The sequence below is a fragment of the Stigmatopora argus genome, chromosome 13 (genome assembly GCF_051989625.1).
Source record: "Stigmatopora argus isolate UIUO_Sarg chromosome 13, RoL_Sarg_1.0, whole genome shotgun sequence".
NCBI classification, from domain to species: Eukaryota; Metazoa; Chordata; class Actinopteri; order Syngnathiformes; family Syngnathidae; genus Stigmatopora; species Stigmatopora argus.
The window spans coordinates 12,726,484-12,746,805 of NC_135399.1; the positions used below are offsets into that span (position 1 = coordinate 12,726,484).

At 38.5% G+C, this 20,322-nt stretch overlaps 1 protein-coding gene across 1 annotated transcript in view; it reads left to right on the top strand.

Annotated features, from left to right (window-relative positions):
* Window positions 1-437: 437 nt before the first annotated feature.
* The window catches only part of xirp2b (xin actin binding repeat containing 2b), a 29,056-nt gene continuing 9,171 nt past the window's right edge, over window positions 438-20,322 (top strand). The window contains exons 1-8 of the mRNA XM_077617695.1: window positions 438-559; window positions 2,052-2,172; window positions 15,057-15,194; window positions 17,046-17,180; window positions 17,750-17,839; window positions 18,082-18,136; window positions 18,210-18,298; window positions 18,482-20,269. Coding sequence (XP_077473821.1) covers window positions 15,144-15,194; window positions 17,046-17,180; window positions 17,750-17,839; window positions 18,082-18,136; window positions 18,210-18,298; window positions 18,482-20,269 — 2,208 coding nt within the window. The 5' untranslated portion in view covers window positions 438-559; window positions 2,052-2,172; window positions 15,057-15,143. The remainder of the gene's footprint in view (window positions 560-2,051; window positions 2,173-15,056; window positions 15,195-17,045; window positions 17,181-17,749; window positions 17,840-18,081; window positions 18,137-18,209; window positions 18,299-18,481; window positions 20,270-20,322) is intronic.

Consider the following 20,322-nt stretch of genomic DNA (forward strand, 5'->3'; position numbering starts at 1 on the left):
TATATATATATATATATATATATATATATATATATATATATATATATATATATATATATATATATATATATATACATATACATACAGATACATATACATATATATATATAATACATGGTTTATATACTGTGGTGTATATTGTAACAACAGAAGAGGATTTGTAAAAGATCTAAAAAAATAAATAAATACATTTTTAAAAAGAAACTCTTAAGACAAAAAAATTAAAAAGAAAATTGTCATCCACCTAAATAGGAATGGCGGGGAAGGCATTTTGATGCAATGCAATTCTAGACCAGAATGATTCATTAATTCATCTTCTTGACCAGTTATCCTCACAAGATCTTCGGGATCTTGGAGCCTATCCCAGCAAAGAACAGACAGGGGGCGGGGTACACCCTGAATTGGTTGCCAGCCAATCGCAGGGCACACACACACACATTCACACCTGCAGACAATTTGGACTCATTAATCAGCTTGCGTGCATGTTGTTTGACTGTGGGAGGACGCCAGAAAAAAACAACGCATGCAGGGGAAGAGCATGCAAACTCCACAAATTAAGGTCAGAACCCAAACACTCATGCACCATAAATGCAATTTCATATTATACCCGTCAACCGTTTTGAACGCAGCAGCACACTGCCACCGCTTGGTTGGATTGATGAACGACAACTACATTGCATTCATTCTTTGTCTGTGTGTGTTTTTTTAAGAATGATGTCACAAACGTGGATGGCTAGTACTATTTACGCGCATACGTGGATTTCTAACATGCATTATTAATCAAATTTTGCAGAAGGTGATAAACCCTTGGTTCTGAGCAAGGCTAGTGTTTCTCTCATGAACCAATAGATGGTGCAACTGTCACATTGCAACCATGCCAGCCACACAAGTAATTTATTGTAAATTCATGCTGCAAATAGACAAGTGTTACAAGAAATGTATAGTTCATGCTACATGACAACATCTTACTGTAATATATCATAATTAATTTGTTCAGCATTATTAGGAAATTATCAAGTTACTGTATATGCAGTAAAATATGAAGTAGTCCTCCATATTTGAGAATACAAAATTGTTTTATAATTTACTCCAGTATCTTAATTGCTGGTAGTTGACATTTTTAATATCCATCCATGGCATGAGTATTCTCTGCTGGCTGAGATTTTAATTTTGACATCCCTATTAGCACTATGAGAATATTTTGTTGTGTAAAAGCATACGTTTAACCAATGGAGGTGATTTACTGCCTAATATCTTTACTCATTTTGACAGGCTAAGAAACACTTTTTTTCTCCTAACTTAACTGATCTAACATCTTGAAACAATGGAATGACTTCAGTGTCACTCAATGGGTCACAGACCCCTGTCAAGTGCCAACTATTGATTAAAGTAGGGCAAAAGTACCAAATTCATTCCACTTTTTGGCTGCCATTGACAGTGCAAAAAACTCCAAACCATTTGAAGTGGGGTACTGCCAGACCTTACAAGTTGAATTTAATGGAATGGCTATTGCCATCAATGCCAATGGATGAGTATAGTTGGTGCCATGTAAACAAGATTAAGTTAATGAGTATATTTGCTGAGTCAGGTCAGTACCACCAAGAGAGACGGAAGAGATTGTAGGTGGGCAGCGACAGTGGTGCTCCCTTTCCTCTCCTTTTGTACAAAGAGGAAAGTAATCTTCAACCTTTGTAAACTGATAGCTCCTGGATGAGCGAGCAGGCTTTACATGACACTCCAGTGTGGCCTCATCTGAATAATGCAGCTCTCTCAAGTTAACAAAAGCCATCCAGCATCTTTCAACATAAGCTTTCATTGTGTCAAAGGATCTGACATCCCTAAAACTCACTAATATTCAGCAATGTTCCAAGACCACTACATTGTTTTCTTTGTATGACGTGTCGGCGTACTGTTTTGTGTTATGGCTCACTTCTAGGATTACTAAAGGCATCTCTTTAGGGCTATTATGTGCTTCTTAAGAGAGCCCCATAGGCTACAAAGAAAGTTGAAGCCTGCCGAGTGTGGTGACCTGTGTCCTCTTCCTTCTCTAGTCGTCGTCCTGTGTGATACAATTGCATGTCCGTGGGAACTCAATCAAGAGATGAGAGAGACCGGCGGGCCAATTATTACCACTTCCAGGGGAACTTTTAAGTATTTTGGAGGACATCAGCTGTGAGTATGCCTATTATTGTTGTGTTTGTGTAGAAGAATTAGATCATTTCATGCTTGAGATTGCACCCACCACTGGGCTAGCAGCAGTGGGAGCAGTTTCACAGCTAAATGTTCAGTGCAATAATGATGTACTTTATCGAGCATTCCTATTGGGACAAGATTCTTTGCTAATTCATGATAAGAAATGACCATGCGCTCTTCTTTATGGCTTAACTGGATGGGGAAAGTGTCACCTGTAATACTATAAATGCGCTTAATTTCTGTTATATTTTAAAACTAAACACATCATATATCGTGCCTGTCTTCACATTTTTTTAAAGTAAATTTTAGTGTTTCTGTAATTCAATATCTTAAAGCAAGTCTGTTTTTAGATTAAATCATGCTGTAGTTCTATTTAATAAAAATAAAAAACAGTCAATTATTCCCATTTCTTTTCTAGAATTAGTGCACAGCCTTTTAAATGTTCTTTATTTTAGGTTATTTAGTTCATGATTGATTGTGAAACAAAAGGAAAAAATATTGCTTACTATTCCATTATTGTCCTTTAGATAGCAGTTACGAGTCATCATGTGATTTAATGGACTCATACATGTAAAACTCTGCCCACACTCCATGCAAACATAAGTAAATATAAAATGTGATAAGGTAGCTCCTTGACCCATGAAACCAGCCCTCTACAAAGTTTTACGATAATTAGTTGAATGTTAAGTCAATTATGGTGTAGTGGCACACTTAAGTGACCTTCATGCTGACATCCCTTTGAGTGATGAGTTTGTAAGCATAGTCCTCTGTAGCTGCATTTAAATAAATCAGAAAAGAAAGAGGGATTTAGCCCAAAAAAATGGAAAACATTGTTTGGCTTCATACTATTTACCCAACAAAACAAAACACATTCAAGGTCATATTCATTTGTGACCATTTTTTTTTTGTCACACTAGGTTTACCTGGTGAAGGAGAATGGCTAATGAATGAGTCAGGTTTGCTTGTGACCATGAGTTTTAGCCTACTGTAGCATATTACAAGTGTATTCATTTGTGTGTTTCACTTTCTATTTCAATTCTGAAGGTAGAACAGCGACCTTGCAGAGAACAGAGGAATAGACATTGATTAATATGATTAAGATTGGTTAGAAATACCACTTTTGTCAAAAACCCTCAATTTAGTACAACATAGTTTCTCTGCACCACAAGATGGTGGCAAGCTATTTTCATCTGAAGGAGCTCCTCAACCTTCAAGTAAAGCTGTAGTGATTATGTGTCAGTATTTGGAGGATGACAAATACTGCAATCATGTTAACATATTTGAGTTAAAATTATGCAAATACAATCTGGGAGGCCACATTGTTAGCAGTGTGTGTGTTTGTGTGTGCCTGTGTGTGTGTAAACGAGCGTGTCATATTCTTGCACAGGAGGAAAGGATAGCGTATCCATGACAACGCTGGAAAATGAGTTCATGTAGTATGTGGTAAAACATCTCTCAGTATGTAGGATTTGGCGTGAATATCAAACATGCCACATGGTAGATAAGCATTCTGGATTGACACATTTCACACCCCTGCCAATTACAGAGTGTGAATCCTGTGTCACATAAATAATGAAAGGAGGGCTATTAACGCATGTGTGGGTTTGTGGCAGCGGTTGAGTTATTGTTCCATCAGACTGGATTAGGCTCGTTTAGATTCTTTTTTTTTCTTGCTGGTAGGAGCAAAAAGGCATGAGGCACACAAGCCTTTATTTATATAGCTCAGTCCAACACTGTAATTGTGATCAGCAATCTAGAATGTGCTTAATTGGATTCTGAGTGATGAGACCAAGTGTGTCTTTAAGAGGCAAGAGTCATTAAGTAGGGAGGAATTAGTGACACCTGAATGTCAATAATTGTGTTATTGGCATGTCATTAAAACACTGCTGTGAGTGGATTCAACCACAAGATGGCACACATAACTCAAATAGGTTGCAATGAATCATTTTTTATAAATATATAATGTGTGTGTGTGTATACAAAAACATGATGATAATCCGACATTAATAAAAACATTCATTAAGGCTAAATTTCCAGTCACCTGACCCCGTTATTAATCTTTATCTCACCACTGGTTCTGCAACCTGTGTGACCTATGATTTAATATGCTTACATCGCAAGGCCCCCCTCTCGACAGTAGAGATTAATTAACCATGATGCATTTTGCATAATATCCGCTCCAGTCTAATAAAAGAGTTTTGTTGAAAATAAATCAACACTGGTCTAGAGGTAGTTATGAAAAGGAGAAAAATGTGGGAAAGGTTTTTTTAAGGTCTCAGCAGCCAGAGTTGGAATATGTATCATCATTGAAAAATGTTGCCGTTCAGCAGAATCATTTCCATTAGTAGAACTGATGTGAAATTAAAAAAGCTAAAAGAAAAAAAAAGGGATGGAAGAATTAAGGATATATATATATATAACTCTAATGGAGGGAGGGTGTGAAGTTTATGTTGTAAGCACATCTTTATGACGGTGAACCAAAGTTGCTCATCTTTATGAAACACTTGAAAGTTACAGTGTACCAATACTTTGCTAGCTCATAGAAGGCGCTATTGTGTTCTGCTTTTATATTTGACCCTAAACTGCATCAAGGAGTTGGCACAGATTCACAAAGAATAAGTGTATGAAATTTTTCCTTTGAGTAGTACAACTGTGTAGTAGGGGACACAAACTTTGATCTTCTATTCCTTGCTCTCTGGCCTTGTTTTGGCATTACACAGAGCCCATTTCTGTGAAAGAAAAGATAAAGAAGACATTTCAAAGTAGAAAAAAACAATATCTTCACCTTTTTTGGCCTACAACATATTCCAACTTTGAACATGTATGGAAGATGAATATACTACTATGTAGAATTCTTCCAGTGTTGTTATCACTGTAGAAAACCGGCCAATACGATGCAAATAGAATAATTTAAGTCATTTTTCTTTTCTTTTTCCTGTGGCCTTAATGTGTGTATTAGCCCAATAAAGCTATTTTTTTAGCCCAAAGCTGCACAATAATTATTACGATCCCGGACCCACAATTAATTTAACCTAAACGTTAACTTAGCCAACCATCGTGAGGCAAGAGAATTTTTAAAGTCATGGTTATGCTAAGATTGTTTTTTTAGTTTATTTATTTGTTTTTTTTTAACGCTCATTATTTTTATTATTAATTTTATTGTTTATTCCAATTAGCGTTTGTCATCACAATACCATTTATGGAGATGGACTTTGGTTTTTAATAATAATGGCCAAGCTAGATGTGCAAAACAGTCTTTGGAGGGACCAGTTCTCTTGTCAAAGTCATCAAAATGGGAAACAAATAGCATCCCAATCCATAAATGTGAGCTATTTTGTGATGAAGCAAAATAAAAGCATGTTGGTGACATGTTGCAGTACGGCCGCAAATGCTGACAAGGCGTCAAAGTGCGGTGACATGGCAAGATGTGAGACCAGAATGGAACAATGTGGTGTAAATAGATGTTTGAATTATGAGTGTGACATAGTTGACGGGATCCTTAGAGGCCGTTAGAGACATTTTACAACTATCGATCCCTGTGTTACGCCTGGTGCTGTGAATCGTTTGACGGATTGCAGCTTGTTGAAAACGTCAAATCTATAGACGGCGTTCAAATCCACGACTATCTATTTATTCTGTCTGACCACACTGTCTACTTCAATGTGGGCCAGCCTACTTGAAGTCATTGGGCTTCTTCTTTTGTCATTTGAGATATTTATTTTTAGATAACTTCAGCATGTCCGTGGTGTCTTTTGGTGCCGATATTGTGTGTCAGGCATGACGATGTCATGGCACAAGCAGCTGCTAAATTTAGTCCCTGTTGCCACCAATGTGTTTTGCTTGGTTATTGTTCCTTGAGAGGGGGACATTGTTTCATTGTAAGTGTAAGTAACTCGCAGAATGTCAAATTTGTGACAAGTTGTATTGTTTTTGGAAGGGAGGGACCATTAAAGGTTCAGAGATTAAAGAATTTTAATTTGACGTCCATTATTTAGTGGTTTGGGCTTTGAGAAACTTTGAGAGTTTCTTCAATTGATAATTCCATCTTCTGTCATTGTTATTTAACTCATTCATTTATTAATTCTGTCACAGATGTCTGGTGCCTATAAAATGGGAGGACTGATAGTGAGTTTCTATCCCTGTTAGCTGTTCTTTTCCTTGTCCAAATTTGTTTCAAGGAAATTTAGTTCGGATTTTTCTGCCTTTTTTTCTAGGCATTTTTTTCTTCTCTTTTTATCTTTATACTAAGTACTCCTACAATAAAGCACAGTGCAGTATCCAAGAAATCCTCCTATCCCTTTTGTTTCCTATTTCATGTGAATGAGAAGGTGACTCGTGATGATGGGCAAATTCTAATTGCCTGAGAAGCGCAAATCTCTTCTTTCAAGCATGCATTCTTGCACGAATCTGCGAAATTGGTCCATCACAAAAATCTTTTTTTCCAACGGGTCTGTACAAATCTGTAACTATTCACTTTCCACTAATGACAACCCTGGGGTTTGTCCACAGTGCAGTCAGGCGACTGACATAAAGCTTCCTCCTCTCTGCGTGAGTCCTAGTCATGTGAAAACATCAAAAAGGATGTTCATTAGCATATGTGCAATCAGCATCTCATGCACACACGACGTAAGAACACGAGGGCAGAATTGCAAATGCACCATACCGGGGATCTGAGTCCCAGCATTGCCTTTGCTGCCTTTATTCAAAGCAAATGTTGCTGTGGTCTTTGTATTCATTGATGTAAGACGTTAAAAGTTGTTTTATTTGTCTTGATGTGTGACCAAATCTCCCCTTAGTGGAGGCTATTGCATCTTAGTTGGGCATGAAATTGTATAAATATTAATCTGATTCATATGTCAGATGTAATCAAATCGGTAATAAAAACGAAGACACTTGACAGTATATTCACAGTTTATTTTCAATTATGATGCTACAGTCACAGCGCCTTTACATAACTCGTTACCATGGTTACATGTGCCTGCATTGTACAATCACAAAGCCAATCCAATAAACACAAGGTACTTCATCAGAAAATCGTCAATCAAAGCAAAGTTTCACATGATTGCGCACAATTTAACATCTCATCAGCTTGCAATTTTTTTTTCGTCTCAAGGGTCGAATGTTTCCATTCTAAAACCGTCATTCATTCTTCAGGGATTGTTTTAAATCACTGCCACACAAATGTAATGAAAGACTTAAACACTGTAAACATTCATTTGAGGATATTGCAGAACAAGTAAAGTGAGATTTGTTTCACAGCATTTTACATTTTTTTAAAACAATTGCTAAAAACTCAGAACGACTGTGTGTAGTCCTCCAATACTGTAAATATAGTCTTGTCCTTTTACCTAAATTCACATTTGTTTTTTTTTATTTATTGTAAAAAAAATGCTTCAGGCATTTTACCTATAATAATAAATTCAACTTGCAACAAGGACGGAATAATTTTAAGAACTACCCCAATAAACACCCGTCGTTGTGGTCAGTGGTTTCGGCAGATGTGAAGATTTGCTTTATTCATGGGATTGTCGGGAGTGCCGTAATGAGGCGCATATTGAACAGTCACTGACTTCACAGGTAATAAAAGTTTAAAACTGGGCTTATTTGCATTGCTAATGTCATTGTGCGGAGGAAGCAAAAGTGGGAGCTGCTTCAGAACTAGCTGCCCAAGCCTGTTGTCATCATTGAGGAATGAAATAGTGGTGTGTATACGTACGTGGACATGGCGGTCTGTATAATTCCTTCTTTGAGTTATGGCGTCAGTCATTCCACACGCTTGACGCTGGAAACTAAACGCTGTCTGATACATATATAGTCATGCCAATATGTACGCTGTGCAGCTAAAATGTTACTGTCTTGTTGGCAGTTTGCAAATACTTAATATATTCATGCCTCGAGCAACAAGGCCGTATTTTGTGCTTGCTGTAGTGAGAGACTTAATGAAATCACAGTGTCAGAATGGAAATAAAATAAATTTCTATGAGCATGACGAAGTATGTTTGGAGGCGCTGCAATAATTCGCCTGGGATCATTTTAACTCTGCATTTCTTGTGAGATCACTAAATAAATAGCCCTGTTTGACAATCCCATGGGAAAGTTTCAAGGGTTAACCATTCATTTAAGAAGCGTCCTTACTGCAAACAGATGGATGACATTGACATTTTGGGGTGTCTTATTAACATCGAAGCAGTATCAGGAACACCTCCGGGAACTTTTCTTTAAACTGTTAATTGAAAACAAAAAAAACAAGAGGAATAGTTAAAATATTTTACAAACCTTTGAGTGTTTGTTGCCGTGCATCCGACCTTGGAAGACCCAACGTGATTTGCATAAATCACATTGGTACACTGCAACATTTATGAATGCAGAAAAGTGACATTTTGACTTTTTTTCTGTGTTTATAGACGTTGTGCTTTCAGGGATTTTTTTTTTACTTCAGCAAGGGAGAACAACAGAGTAGTGCTTAGCATATCTGGCTCACAAGTTTAATTTTCGGGTTTGAATCTCAGCCCCAGCTTTCCTAGAACTGCTTTTTGTGTTATTTTCTCATCTGAAATAAACAATGTCTGATTTATTGGGAATTTACCAAGAGCACACAACTCTGAGCGGAAAAAAAACACTGCTTACAAAACAGATGCGTTCTGCTGGGCCATCAATATTATAGACTACTTAACGCAATGTTATTCTACTTAATAAACCCAACCAAACAATTTAGACTCTAATGCCAAAGTACATTCATCATTTATATTACTTTTAGATTACCATCAGTTGTAATTATTGTAGTCAATGACAGTGGGGCATCGTATTTGGTATCTGGAATTTGACTGGGGACTTACACAACTTAATAAATGCCTTCAATACCACCAATTATAGAAACGATCAATACTATACAAGAACACTGTCACCCTGTAACCATACGCAACTGTGCCACATAAATCCACTTGAGCCGTTTGAAATCAATTTTTCTCAAGCAACATGACAAAAATATCTCTTCAAATGCAGAGATGCTGATTATAAAACATCAATTTGTGCACATGACTACATCAGTGTTTTGTTTGTCAAAGTTTATTCTGTTAAATTTCAAATGAAGAAAGAATCCTGTTGGTAATACACAGACTGTTTGATAAATAACTTCTTAGTCCTAAATACTTGTAATCTATTTCAAAATTATAATTCTTACAAGAAAGATCATGTTTAATTAATGATAACATAAACAGAATTATGTTGATAAACCCAAACTGTACATTTTTAATGATTCCACAAACAAGTCCAAATGATCCAATTTGCGGGTTCTGATCTTTTTAAAAGACGCCTGCATAAAACTGTTAGCCTTCCTATCATAATTATCTTTAGTTATCCACATTCATAAAAAAGTATGTCTGAGGACAATCACAATGTTGGGTAAAAAATTATTACGAGTATATCTGGATTTAATAGGAATCACAATAATTGCTGTAGTTAACATTAAGTAGCTGGTGAAAGATAAAGCCTTGAAGATAATGAACAAATAGCTTTCTGTCATCGTCCTTCTTTCTACATTGTCACACATTGTCACTCCATCGGGCAAATATGAAGAAGGGTCTCACACACACGCCATTTTCCCTCCTCATGACCGCCATCATTTTTTTCTGATCTACAGCCCTCATTTGAGTTCACTCCGAGCGTCGTTTAGAGCCCGCACTGCTAGACGTTCCAAAGAGGAAATTAATTTTCCAAATGCTTGGATTAAAGTGGAACACTGTTTTTCCCCCCATCAGATAGCCACTTTATGGTTGAATTAATTAAAGCTCAGTTGGCTATTCAAATTATCCCAATGCATCACTGCGCTAAGTGTGGGGACAGATAAAGAAGGAGAAGAAGAAGTTGTGCTTCAGGATGAATGGAAGCTTTGATCGAGGCAGGGCACAGCTTTACTTGGGGTGTCATCTGGAAGAGATGCGGCTCATTGACATGCGTCCCGTGGCGCATCTGTCGGCGGTCCGCGTGCACTGCTCGCTGGAGCGCGGGACAAAAGTGATGCCAAATCTCCACAGTGCATCACAGGGAAAGCAGATTGTATTTTAAAAATGCATTTCCTTCCTTCAATATAGTACAGCCGCAGTCACGCATCTTCATATGCTTCCAACAGAAATGTTCTTTGAATAGGACGCACATTTCAAGTACAAGACCATTTTTTCAATATAATTATGGGAAGGCTATGCCTAATGACAGGATAAGAATTGGGTGACTGGGAGGTTAATTAACCGTGGCTTATGGATAACATTCACATTGTTTTGTGGAACTAAAGTCGAGAGGTAGCACAAAGTGTTTCTTCTAAAATATGTTGCTGAAAAAAATAATGGCCCTCTGAAGGACACTCAGATGATTTTGTAGCAGTGTGTTCGGGAATATTTACAGTGGAACCTTGTTTTTTTCTCAACAACTTCATTTTAAATGGCAAGTTACTACTGGCATTCAATGCAAGTCACAATCCCTGTGACCATATTTCAGTTCCTCAGCACCCTCTATGTCCTAATTTGTGCTATTATTGTGTGCAGTCATGTAAAATGCTCCACACTTGATAGATAGTTCTCATGCAGCATCATAATGAAGATCACTCTTGTATCTTATTACACCGTGCAGGGCTCAGATGTTATGAGTGGTTAGCTTGAAATACATTCTCATTGTCTGATACCAAGATGGAGAATTCAACCATTTCATGTTCAACGGGGGGAAAAAAATGGGAAAGTGTCTGATAGCTCCATTGAATGGGTTTCCTCGAAGCATGATGTAAACAGCTCCAAGGCCTCCCTCTTATTTAATCGAGCGTCATGACAAAGAACTCAGATATTAAAATCAGCGGGATGAATGAGAAGGAAAAAAAGCTATGATTTACTCATTCTCACTTTAAAGCTCTCCAGGAAATACTTGTTTGGCCAATGAGTATTTAGTCAGAGGACCGAGAGCCAAAGCCCCTGAAGCTCAAGATGAAAAAAGACTATTTATTTGCTCTGGAGACCAGCCCTGTTTGCTGTGTTGTGTGTTTTAAGTCTATTGCCTGTGTTTGGTTCTTATTGGGACCATAACAGCCACGTCTTTTTAATTACAAGGTTGCTGCAGGGTTTTAAAAAGTATGATTTGTTTCATAATTACTTCTGGATAGTTTGTGTTTTTTTTGGGGGGGGGGAATTGGACAATTGTTAATATTTAACTTGTCAGATTCTTACGAATAGTGTGCCGGACCAGGACTAAATATTACCTTTATATGCAACTGAGGTATATTGTGATTTAATTTTTAGACAGTTTCAGAAGTTGGATATGAGACAATGGCGGTATTTACTGTAATTTGGCAACTCTAGTTCTCGTTGGCTCAATTATTCTCCAGTAAATTAAATAATTCAAACTATAGCAAAAAACATGATAACAAATTATGCCCTTTCAATAGAGAAGAAACACTGAAATGTCTTACCCTCCAGTTTCCACCTTGACGGTGGGACATTTCTCACTTTGGCATTCTTTTTGAATATACAGTACATATTTCTCTATTACATTTCTGATCCTTTCTCTTGGTGCAGCAGTAATATCATAAATCGTACATACAACACAAAATATTTCTACAATTCATCTTCTGTGGTGTCCTGCATGTAGTCCTAGATTTTTCCTGGCTACCTCGGGCTGGACCCATGACTTAATCCCATTAAACCCATGACTAATCGACAAGAAAATTATTCAAAAACTGCTATCCAATGGTGATGAAAAATATTATCTTCATAACATTTTTGTAGTTGAATGTCTGTGTTGAGGTTTTATCAGTCTGTGTTACAAAATAAAAAGTTTTGGCAAGGTAGCTATTCCAGACTTGCATAACATTTGACCCGTGTCCTTGGCTGTAGTCTGGATCACCGCAAAGCATGCAGAGTAGTCAGGTTTCTTTGTATCGTTTCAAACTCAACAAGGTCATGCAACTATTATATAAATGTAATAGTTTCGTGTGTGTTGCCTAACGGCCCAACTCAAGTAAGCTTACAAATGGGTCTTTCTGAGCAGACTGCTTTAATCAGGGTCAGAGAGAAAAAAGAGAAACCTCCAAGTTAATGATTTGGAGCCATCCTTTAAATCCTCTCGTGCTCATCTACTCAACGGGTGTTATGGGATGAATATAGTAACTCAAAATGCTGGGAGTTTGACTTTTTCAGTTACTGTCGAAATAATAAGATCTGCTATGAAAAATGCACATTGACATCATTCGCTCTGTTTTATATCGATCGGGACCTGTTAGTCATTACACCGGTTTACCAACCTGAGTTTCATAGACCCTTTTGCATGCCTTGTCATTGAAAAATGTGCGAGATGAATACATAAACATGGCAGTTAACATTTACATTCCAATTACCTAGTTAGAGATTGAGTCCATGGGATTCAGCTGATGGCTGTACTGTTTTTTCTTCTAAATCATGGGTTCATAGAACAAAAACCTGCAGCCATGGGGCCCTTTGTGGTATATTTTGTGACACCCCTGTTCTAAATTAAACTCCCCCCAAACAAGACTTTACAGACCCGACCTTGTCCACTGAGGCACAGTCATTCAAGCCTTCCCAACTAGTTGAATTGTCCGTGTTGGATATTTCTCCAAAACAGGTGGGCCGTTAGAAGATTTGATGCCCCTCTAACCGGGGATGTTCAGATGGCTAGAAAACACGGACATTACTTTTGCCTTTACAAGATACCAGAGGCAGGTTGGCGCCACCGTCACTGTCTGGACCAAACAAAATGAGCTGCCAGCAACTCAACACTGTCAGGTGTCATGAGATTTACTGCCCCCCTTCCGACTACTCGCGTTAACATTACATTACATCATTGGCCCCATTTGAGGGCCACCGCACAGCACCACACCATTTACTGTCACTTGGATTGAAAACCCCCAGGAGTCAGTGTCATGTGGTGTGATGGATTCCAGGCTTATTGGCGCGGAGATATTTGTGATATCGTGACAGGCGGTAACAGCTGCTGCGCGTCATGCGACGTGGGGTTGCGATGATGAAACTGGGGTGACCTGCTTAATGGCTACGCAGGCATCTGGAAGGGAAATAGTTTTTGAAAAGGGAGGCGAGCACAGCTAGGTTTTGGGAGGGGGGCGGAGGTTCTAAAATAAAATCAGCTGTCACTCTCCTGGACTGACAGAGGTGGACACGCTGCTGGAGCTGGTCTCCAACGCCGACTGGGATTTTGCTTTGGATTTGGAAGGACCCTGCTGGCTGGGGGTGCAGTCGCCATTTTTGTGGAATTCTACCTGTTGAGCTCCTATTTTTTTACCTGGTAGGTCAAGAATGAATGCTGTGTGAACATTTGGGTTGCCAAGTTGGTTTGGATTTATGAATATATGACCCGTAGGGAAATAAATACAAAATTAACCCAGCAATTTGAAATGGCGCCTTGGGGAGAGAAGTGATTTATTCTGCTTCCAAAGCGATACTGCAGGTGTTCACACTCTACTTTGGAGATACTTGACAAGCCATGAAATGAACAGTGCAGCGGAGTCATTTACAATAAAACTCACGTTTATCGACGCCATCGTCACATCTTTAGACAGAAACTGTGGAGCCTCGCAGCTTCCATAAAGACAAGATGGCCCTTCATGGTTGCGTTCAAAATAGGCAACATTTATTTTTGTATGGCGCCTAGATTACTTCACTTTCTTGTCATTTGAGATCACGGCCCAACATAACGTGTCATTAGATAGCCTGGGACTTTTCTGGTTGTGAATTTCACTACCTGCATTAACATTTAATGGCCTCTCTATATACAGTACTTTCCGTTCATGAGACCAACAGAAATTTGTAGCCAGTTACTTGGTCATTCGCCATAATTTAATTTAAACGTCTGGTTTATATAACTCACTTTCCCTCGTAGGCAAAACTCACATAATTATGCTGTTAATATATAACAATCTGGGATGTTAATTATTTCAATTAAAATAATCTGTAAATGGTGAAATGGTCCAATGGTACACTTTCATTTCCTATTGACTTTGATAGTAGTTTGAGATCTTGATGTTATCTACCAGAATAACTAATTACAAAATGTTTATTCCTTTTGAAATTAAAAAAAGTAATCTATTTTAAAACCATATCCTGGTTGGCTTGATAAATATATGTTCCATTCTCTAGAGTAAATGATGTTTTTAGCCACAGATGTCAAACTTGAGTTCCTGTTGGCTTCATGTTTCTTGCTAAAATCAAATTTCAATAACATTTTTGTAGTCTTTGATAATATATCAAAGATAAAATAAAATAAATTATAAAGAGAAGGAGAACATGTAAATAAATAAATAAACATTTGTTCTGAGAAATAAAGAGTAAATGTGCTTTTGCTTAAATAAACACAAAATAAATGAATAAATGGAAAAAATGGAATATTTACATAACAGGTATGTAAATAGACCAAAAAAATCTAAATATATGCAAATTTAGAAGCAAAAAAGAGGCCAATTTTCGGTCATTAATGTCACTAAATGAATCAACGACCACGACTTGTCAATTTATTTGTTGTCAAATAATCCTCGAAGTCAATTATAACGATGACATAGAAGAGTGATGCATGACAGCTGAAATAGGTTATTCTGTCATTCAGTAGTCACAGTGCTCTACAGCATTCAGTAATCAAGAACAGTTTTTCATCTGTGGAACATTTTTTTCTCTCATTTTGATTCATAAGCCCATTACCTGAATTATTAGTACTGAAGCCAGGCAGCAGGCATTCTTGACAGATGATGAGCTATAAAGCTATAAACTATGAGTTATTGTTTTCTTGTTTTTGTTTGTTTTACAATGTTGCCGCTTTAAACTAAAAATTCATGATGGTTTCTTGCCTGTTTGTGTCTTTAGCTGCTGGCAGCACGCGTTTAAGCCGAGCAGGAGCACCTGAAACATTTTAAACCGACGAACCCAGAGCTGAGCCACTATAGAGCCGTCATGCACCAGGCAACTGCCACCCAGCGTGCAGGCAACACCATTTCCAGCAGGGTACTTTGTGCACACATGGACATTTCATCGCTCTAACACGGTGTCGAACAGCAATGTTTTGGTGGTCGCCCTTTGTTTGTACACAGCCTGGGGGGGTCGTTGTGTAACAATAGTTTTGGTATTGTCACCTCTTATTGCAGATATTGTTATTCTGTATTTGTGGAGGTGGTGACAGTAGTGCAGCAGGGAGTGAGTTGCCAAGGAGGTCAGCAGCCTTTCATAGGCAACACAAATAGGGGGGTATAAATAGGAAGGAAACAAGACTCTTGGTGAGCAGCTCAATGCTGAAAAGAGAAAATGTTGCTGTCGTTTTTCAAGGCTTTGAAGGAGAAAAACTACTGTGGAACCTGTGTGGTCAAATGCAATCTGTTCGGGGACAGTGGGTAATGTGCTTTTTATTGCCAGGAGGAAACTTTTCACTGCTTGGGGTTGGATAGTGATCGAGGTGTGCAAAGAGAGAAAATAATGTGTTCTTTATTTCCAGGCCACACAGAAATACTGCACAAATCTGAAAATAAAACTCAGTTGGAACAATTAGTATGATAACTACGCAAATATATTAAAAGGGAGATGTCACTTTACCTCCAATGCCAACACCTTTTTATACCCTGAAAACCATAAGTAAAAATGTGTAGATCTTTGAAAAATGAGAAAAGGTCAAATGATGAAACTGAAGGAAAGTCTGCCAATTTTGAAGGGATAAAAAGCAGATCAGCAGTTCTACTTAAAGGACAGGTGATCTTTAACCACACTAAGCTCTGCGTCATATATAGTATGGCAACAGGGTCATGAATCAGGAGATGAAGTCCTCAAAACAGTACTGGATGTACTGGATGTTTTCGAACATTCAGTAATATTTGCTAAGCAGGATTTTGTGCAATAACAACATGCCCCCCAAAATAGAATGACTCACTAATGGACATAAGACAATTTGTGATTTTCAATTATTTTAGTATGGAACATGGTTTGTTTGTTTCTGTGTTGTTAAAATAAAGTGGTGTCTTGAGACAGTTTACAAGCAAGTGAAAACACTTTAGAGATACGAGCCATTATTTGACTGATTTTATTTCTTTTTTTTGCGATCAGCACTATAATACCAGTGAAGATGAAAGTACTTTCGAATAAGCAGGAATTTGTGAAATATTAAAATTTCGATCCAAAAAAGGCTTTGATCAGCTGGGTTTGCAACTTGCTGATACTTTGAAACACTAGCAAGTAACAACCCTGACACATGCCCTTTCTTTTGGCGCCTAGGCAATTCAAACAGGTAAAAAAAATGCTTTAAACACTTTTTGTCAAGGAGAAAGCCTGTTTATAGGCTTGCAAAAATATATTTTTTATTTCTCTTTTGGAGGGAAGGGACAAGTGTGAAAGCCTGTTTGTGTCCTTTCACAAAACTTTAGATGAAAGCCCTTTTCCATTTTTTGTAAAAGCTCATTTATGGATTTTCAAAAAGATCTTTTTTTGACCATTTTTTCTTTTTGGTTTACGTACTTTTCATGAATAAATAAAAATAAGTTTTCTTCCCTGCGATTGGCTGGCAACCAGTCCGCCTACTGCCCACAATTGACTGGGATAGGCGGTATGTAAAATGAATGAATAATTTTGCTCCCTTCTTTAGTGTACATACCAAGGGCACAATCACATTTTCAATCAAGGTCTCTGAATCATTCTATTTCTATTTAGTTCAACCATAAAATATTATTTGAGTTACACAAGTGTTGATGCAGAACAAATTAAAATTTGTATGAGGCAAAAGGTTGGAGACCTGTTTTTACAGCACAATTAGCAGGCTGAAGTGCAGCTTCATGCCAGGGTGACATCGTCTAATGATATTCTCTGCTTCAATAGGTCATGGAGGAGTCTGAGATCTGTTCCGTGCCTGGGGGTCCCACCAGTGTTAGAAAACAATTTAAGACCCAGGAAACTACTTCCACTACCACATCACATGTAACCCAGTTCCATTTTCAGCACAGCGGTGTGCAGGTACACATATTAGAGGCTAGTTTGCCCAATTATGGGCACCAATGCATGAAAGAGAATGGCACGTCTATCATCAAATGAGAGGGAAACATTACCCCACACAGGAATTTCGGATATCTTGCTTTCATTTAGCTCACTAACACGCTTGGCTGAGCCGCGCCAAAATATGCCATTTATTCTGAAAATGGACCTAGAGGTTCACGATGCATGTTACCTCATATTCGGCGTACTGCTTTCCTATTATTTGGCGTGATAGTATGAATACACAACACTGCATGTTTTTTTAACATCTTGCCACTTGAGGCCACATCTTGTTGTACAATATACAAAGTATGTATATGTATGTATGTACAATGACAACGAAGCTTTGTGTGTTTTATTGGTTCTGGTCTAGGGAACTATGGGATTGTTTCTTTGCAACTCCATCTGTTCAGACCATCAATGAATTTGGTTAAAGGCAGAAAAAAATAATCAAAATTGAAATTGGTTCACTTCATTGTAGAATGTGAACTAATAAGGCAACCACAGACTTTCTGCACACCTGACCACTCTTTTTTTTTTTACCCTTACAGGAAATGTCACACTCAGAGATCTCAGTTTCCGGTAGCGGGCAACATCTGGTGACAAACAGTCAGCAGCTACTTTCCAACCAAGAAACAATGGTAGTATTCACTATTTAACGTGTTCTCTAACACTTTCCAGCAACTATCCTCTTTACAGAACAAGAGTACCACCATTGGTTCTAAGTTTAAGGCTGCATTAAATGCACTGTCGTCGATGAATAAAAAGTTGCGATCTGCTGCCCATTTCACTATTTTGTTGACTAAATATCGTGGGTTTGGTAAACAGCGATTACAGAGGGTGAAGTCTAATTGATATTTTTGTACCTCGTGTATATTTACAGGTGTCAGACAGTGGCATTGCCATTCATTACGGTGATGAAAACCATCAAAATGAAGGTAAAGCATTGAATGCTGGCTCAGAATTGCTTGAAAGCGAAATTGCTTGAATGCTATTTTTTTTTCTAAATAGAAGAGGAATTTCCAAGGTACACAACAAAAGAACTGAGGGCTCAGTTTGAAAGAACGATTGAGGAAGCGGCTCCTCACAAACCAATTAAGGTAATTAAAGACTCACCAGAGTAAAATAGATTTCAGTAAATATGATAAAATACATAGTCTATTGTTGGCAGCTCGTCTTCTTTGGTAAGATTGTGTCATTGAGTGACTAACAGCTTATTCTACAGGTAAAATTACTTTTCCACTCACTTTACTTGAAAATGTCAATTTTGCTTTTGAAATAAGATTGGACGTGACATCAATCAGTCAAAATGGTCCTCCAATGTGAGCCGAAGCAACACAATGACTAATGATGTGAACCGAGAGTCAGCGTTCCAAGTAGCAGAGGACACACCGGAAGCCGTGCAAGACTATGAGGACTTTCCACCACCGCCACCAGCGGCTGTAGAAGACTCTGATTACCTTCCGCCGCCACCCCCGGATTTACTCCAAATGTCATCCGGCGTTGAAAACAATGCCGTAACTCCTTGCTTATCCGAGGAACCCCAAGTAACAGTGAAGTCGGCCAAAAACATTATCAGCAAAGAGGCTTACATCAAGCAGAAGAGCATGTCTGAACTGAAACGTCTATACAAGCACATTCACCCTGAGGTTAGGAAAAACATCGAAGAGGAGTTCTACACTGAATACGAGGATTGTGGAAGCAACCAACGCGATAATCAACAATACTTCAATGAAGATGAAGCCGATGTCACTGATGAGGAATACGAATGGGAAGAAATCCTACCTGGAGACGTGCAGGCTAGGCGCTGGATGTTTGAGAATAAGTCGCTAGATGCCATCAAAGATGAATCCCTGGATGGAGAGGGAGAGGAAAACAAGATTATAGAGAAAGAGATGATTCTCGGAAAGGATGTGAGACGTACGGCGTGGATGTTCGAGACCAAGCCCATAGATGAACTAGGTCCTCGTGAAAGCGACTCCGTGGAATATAGGAACAAGTTCAACAAGTTTGACAAGGGAGATGTCCGAGCCGCGACGTGGTTGTTTGAAACCCAAACAATGGACCGTCTGAATAAAATGCACCAAGAAGAGGACCTCACCAAAGAGGTGGTATTTACAGAAGAGGATGGAAACGCCACCATTTACATGATTGACAATAAATACATGGAAGGCCTCGGACACACGGAGACGATCGATGAGCGTCATCTGCTGAGTTTAAGAAACGTCATTGAGGAAATCATAAATGAGGAGAAAACCATCACGACCACGTTTGAGACTCAGTTTAAATGCTTCATTATGGGACAATGCAGTCAAATGCTGGAGATCAAATCCGTGCGTAAAATTGAGACAGAGCTGGAGAATTCCATTGCATCACGCTGGCTTTTTGATACACAACCTCTTGATGAGAACAAGCCTCTTTCATCTATCAAGCTGGTGTGTAGCCTTTCCATGGAAGACAGTAGCAAAGGAGACTGGGGTCGATGGTTGTTTGAGATAAAGACCTTGAATTCCCTTACTGAGTTAGAACACTGCGAAAATGAGGAGGTGGTTGGCGCGGATGTGCGCAAACACTGCCTAGTGTTTGAAACACAACCAATGGATTCTCTCAAAGATCATTCAAATGACACAACACAGTCCGTTGAAGAGATAATCGGAGGTAATGTTAGATCGGCGAGGAACTTCTTTGAAAGCAGCCCTCAAATGGTGAGAAAGAACTCCCTTGAAGTTGGAAAACTTAAAAAGGCACTGGTGGATGAAGACGTAAAAGGTGAGGTGAGACATCAAAAGTGGCGCTTTGAGAGTCAACCTCTGGAGCACATACGAGAGGAGAAGAAAGAGATGATTCGCACAGTAAACATCGAGGATGACCTCGTGCAGGAGGACGGCACAAGTTGCAGAGCAGATGTGCGGACGCATTGCTGGGTTTTTGAAACTCAGCCAATGGACATGTTAAAAGATGATTCAAATAGTCTCCACTTAACAAAAGAGGAAATTGTTGCAGGTGACGTGAAATCCGCCAGGAATTACTTTGAAACGATTCCAGTCGAGGAGCCTAAGGAGCTAGCAGAAGTGGGAAAACTGAAGAAAATGGTGTTGCCAACGGATGCCCCTGAGGAACTCGC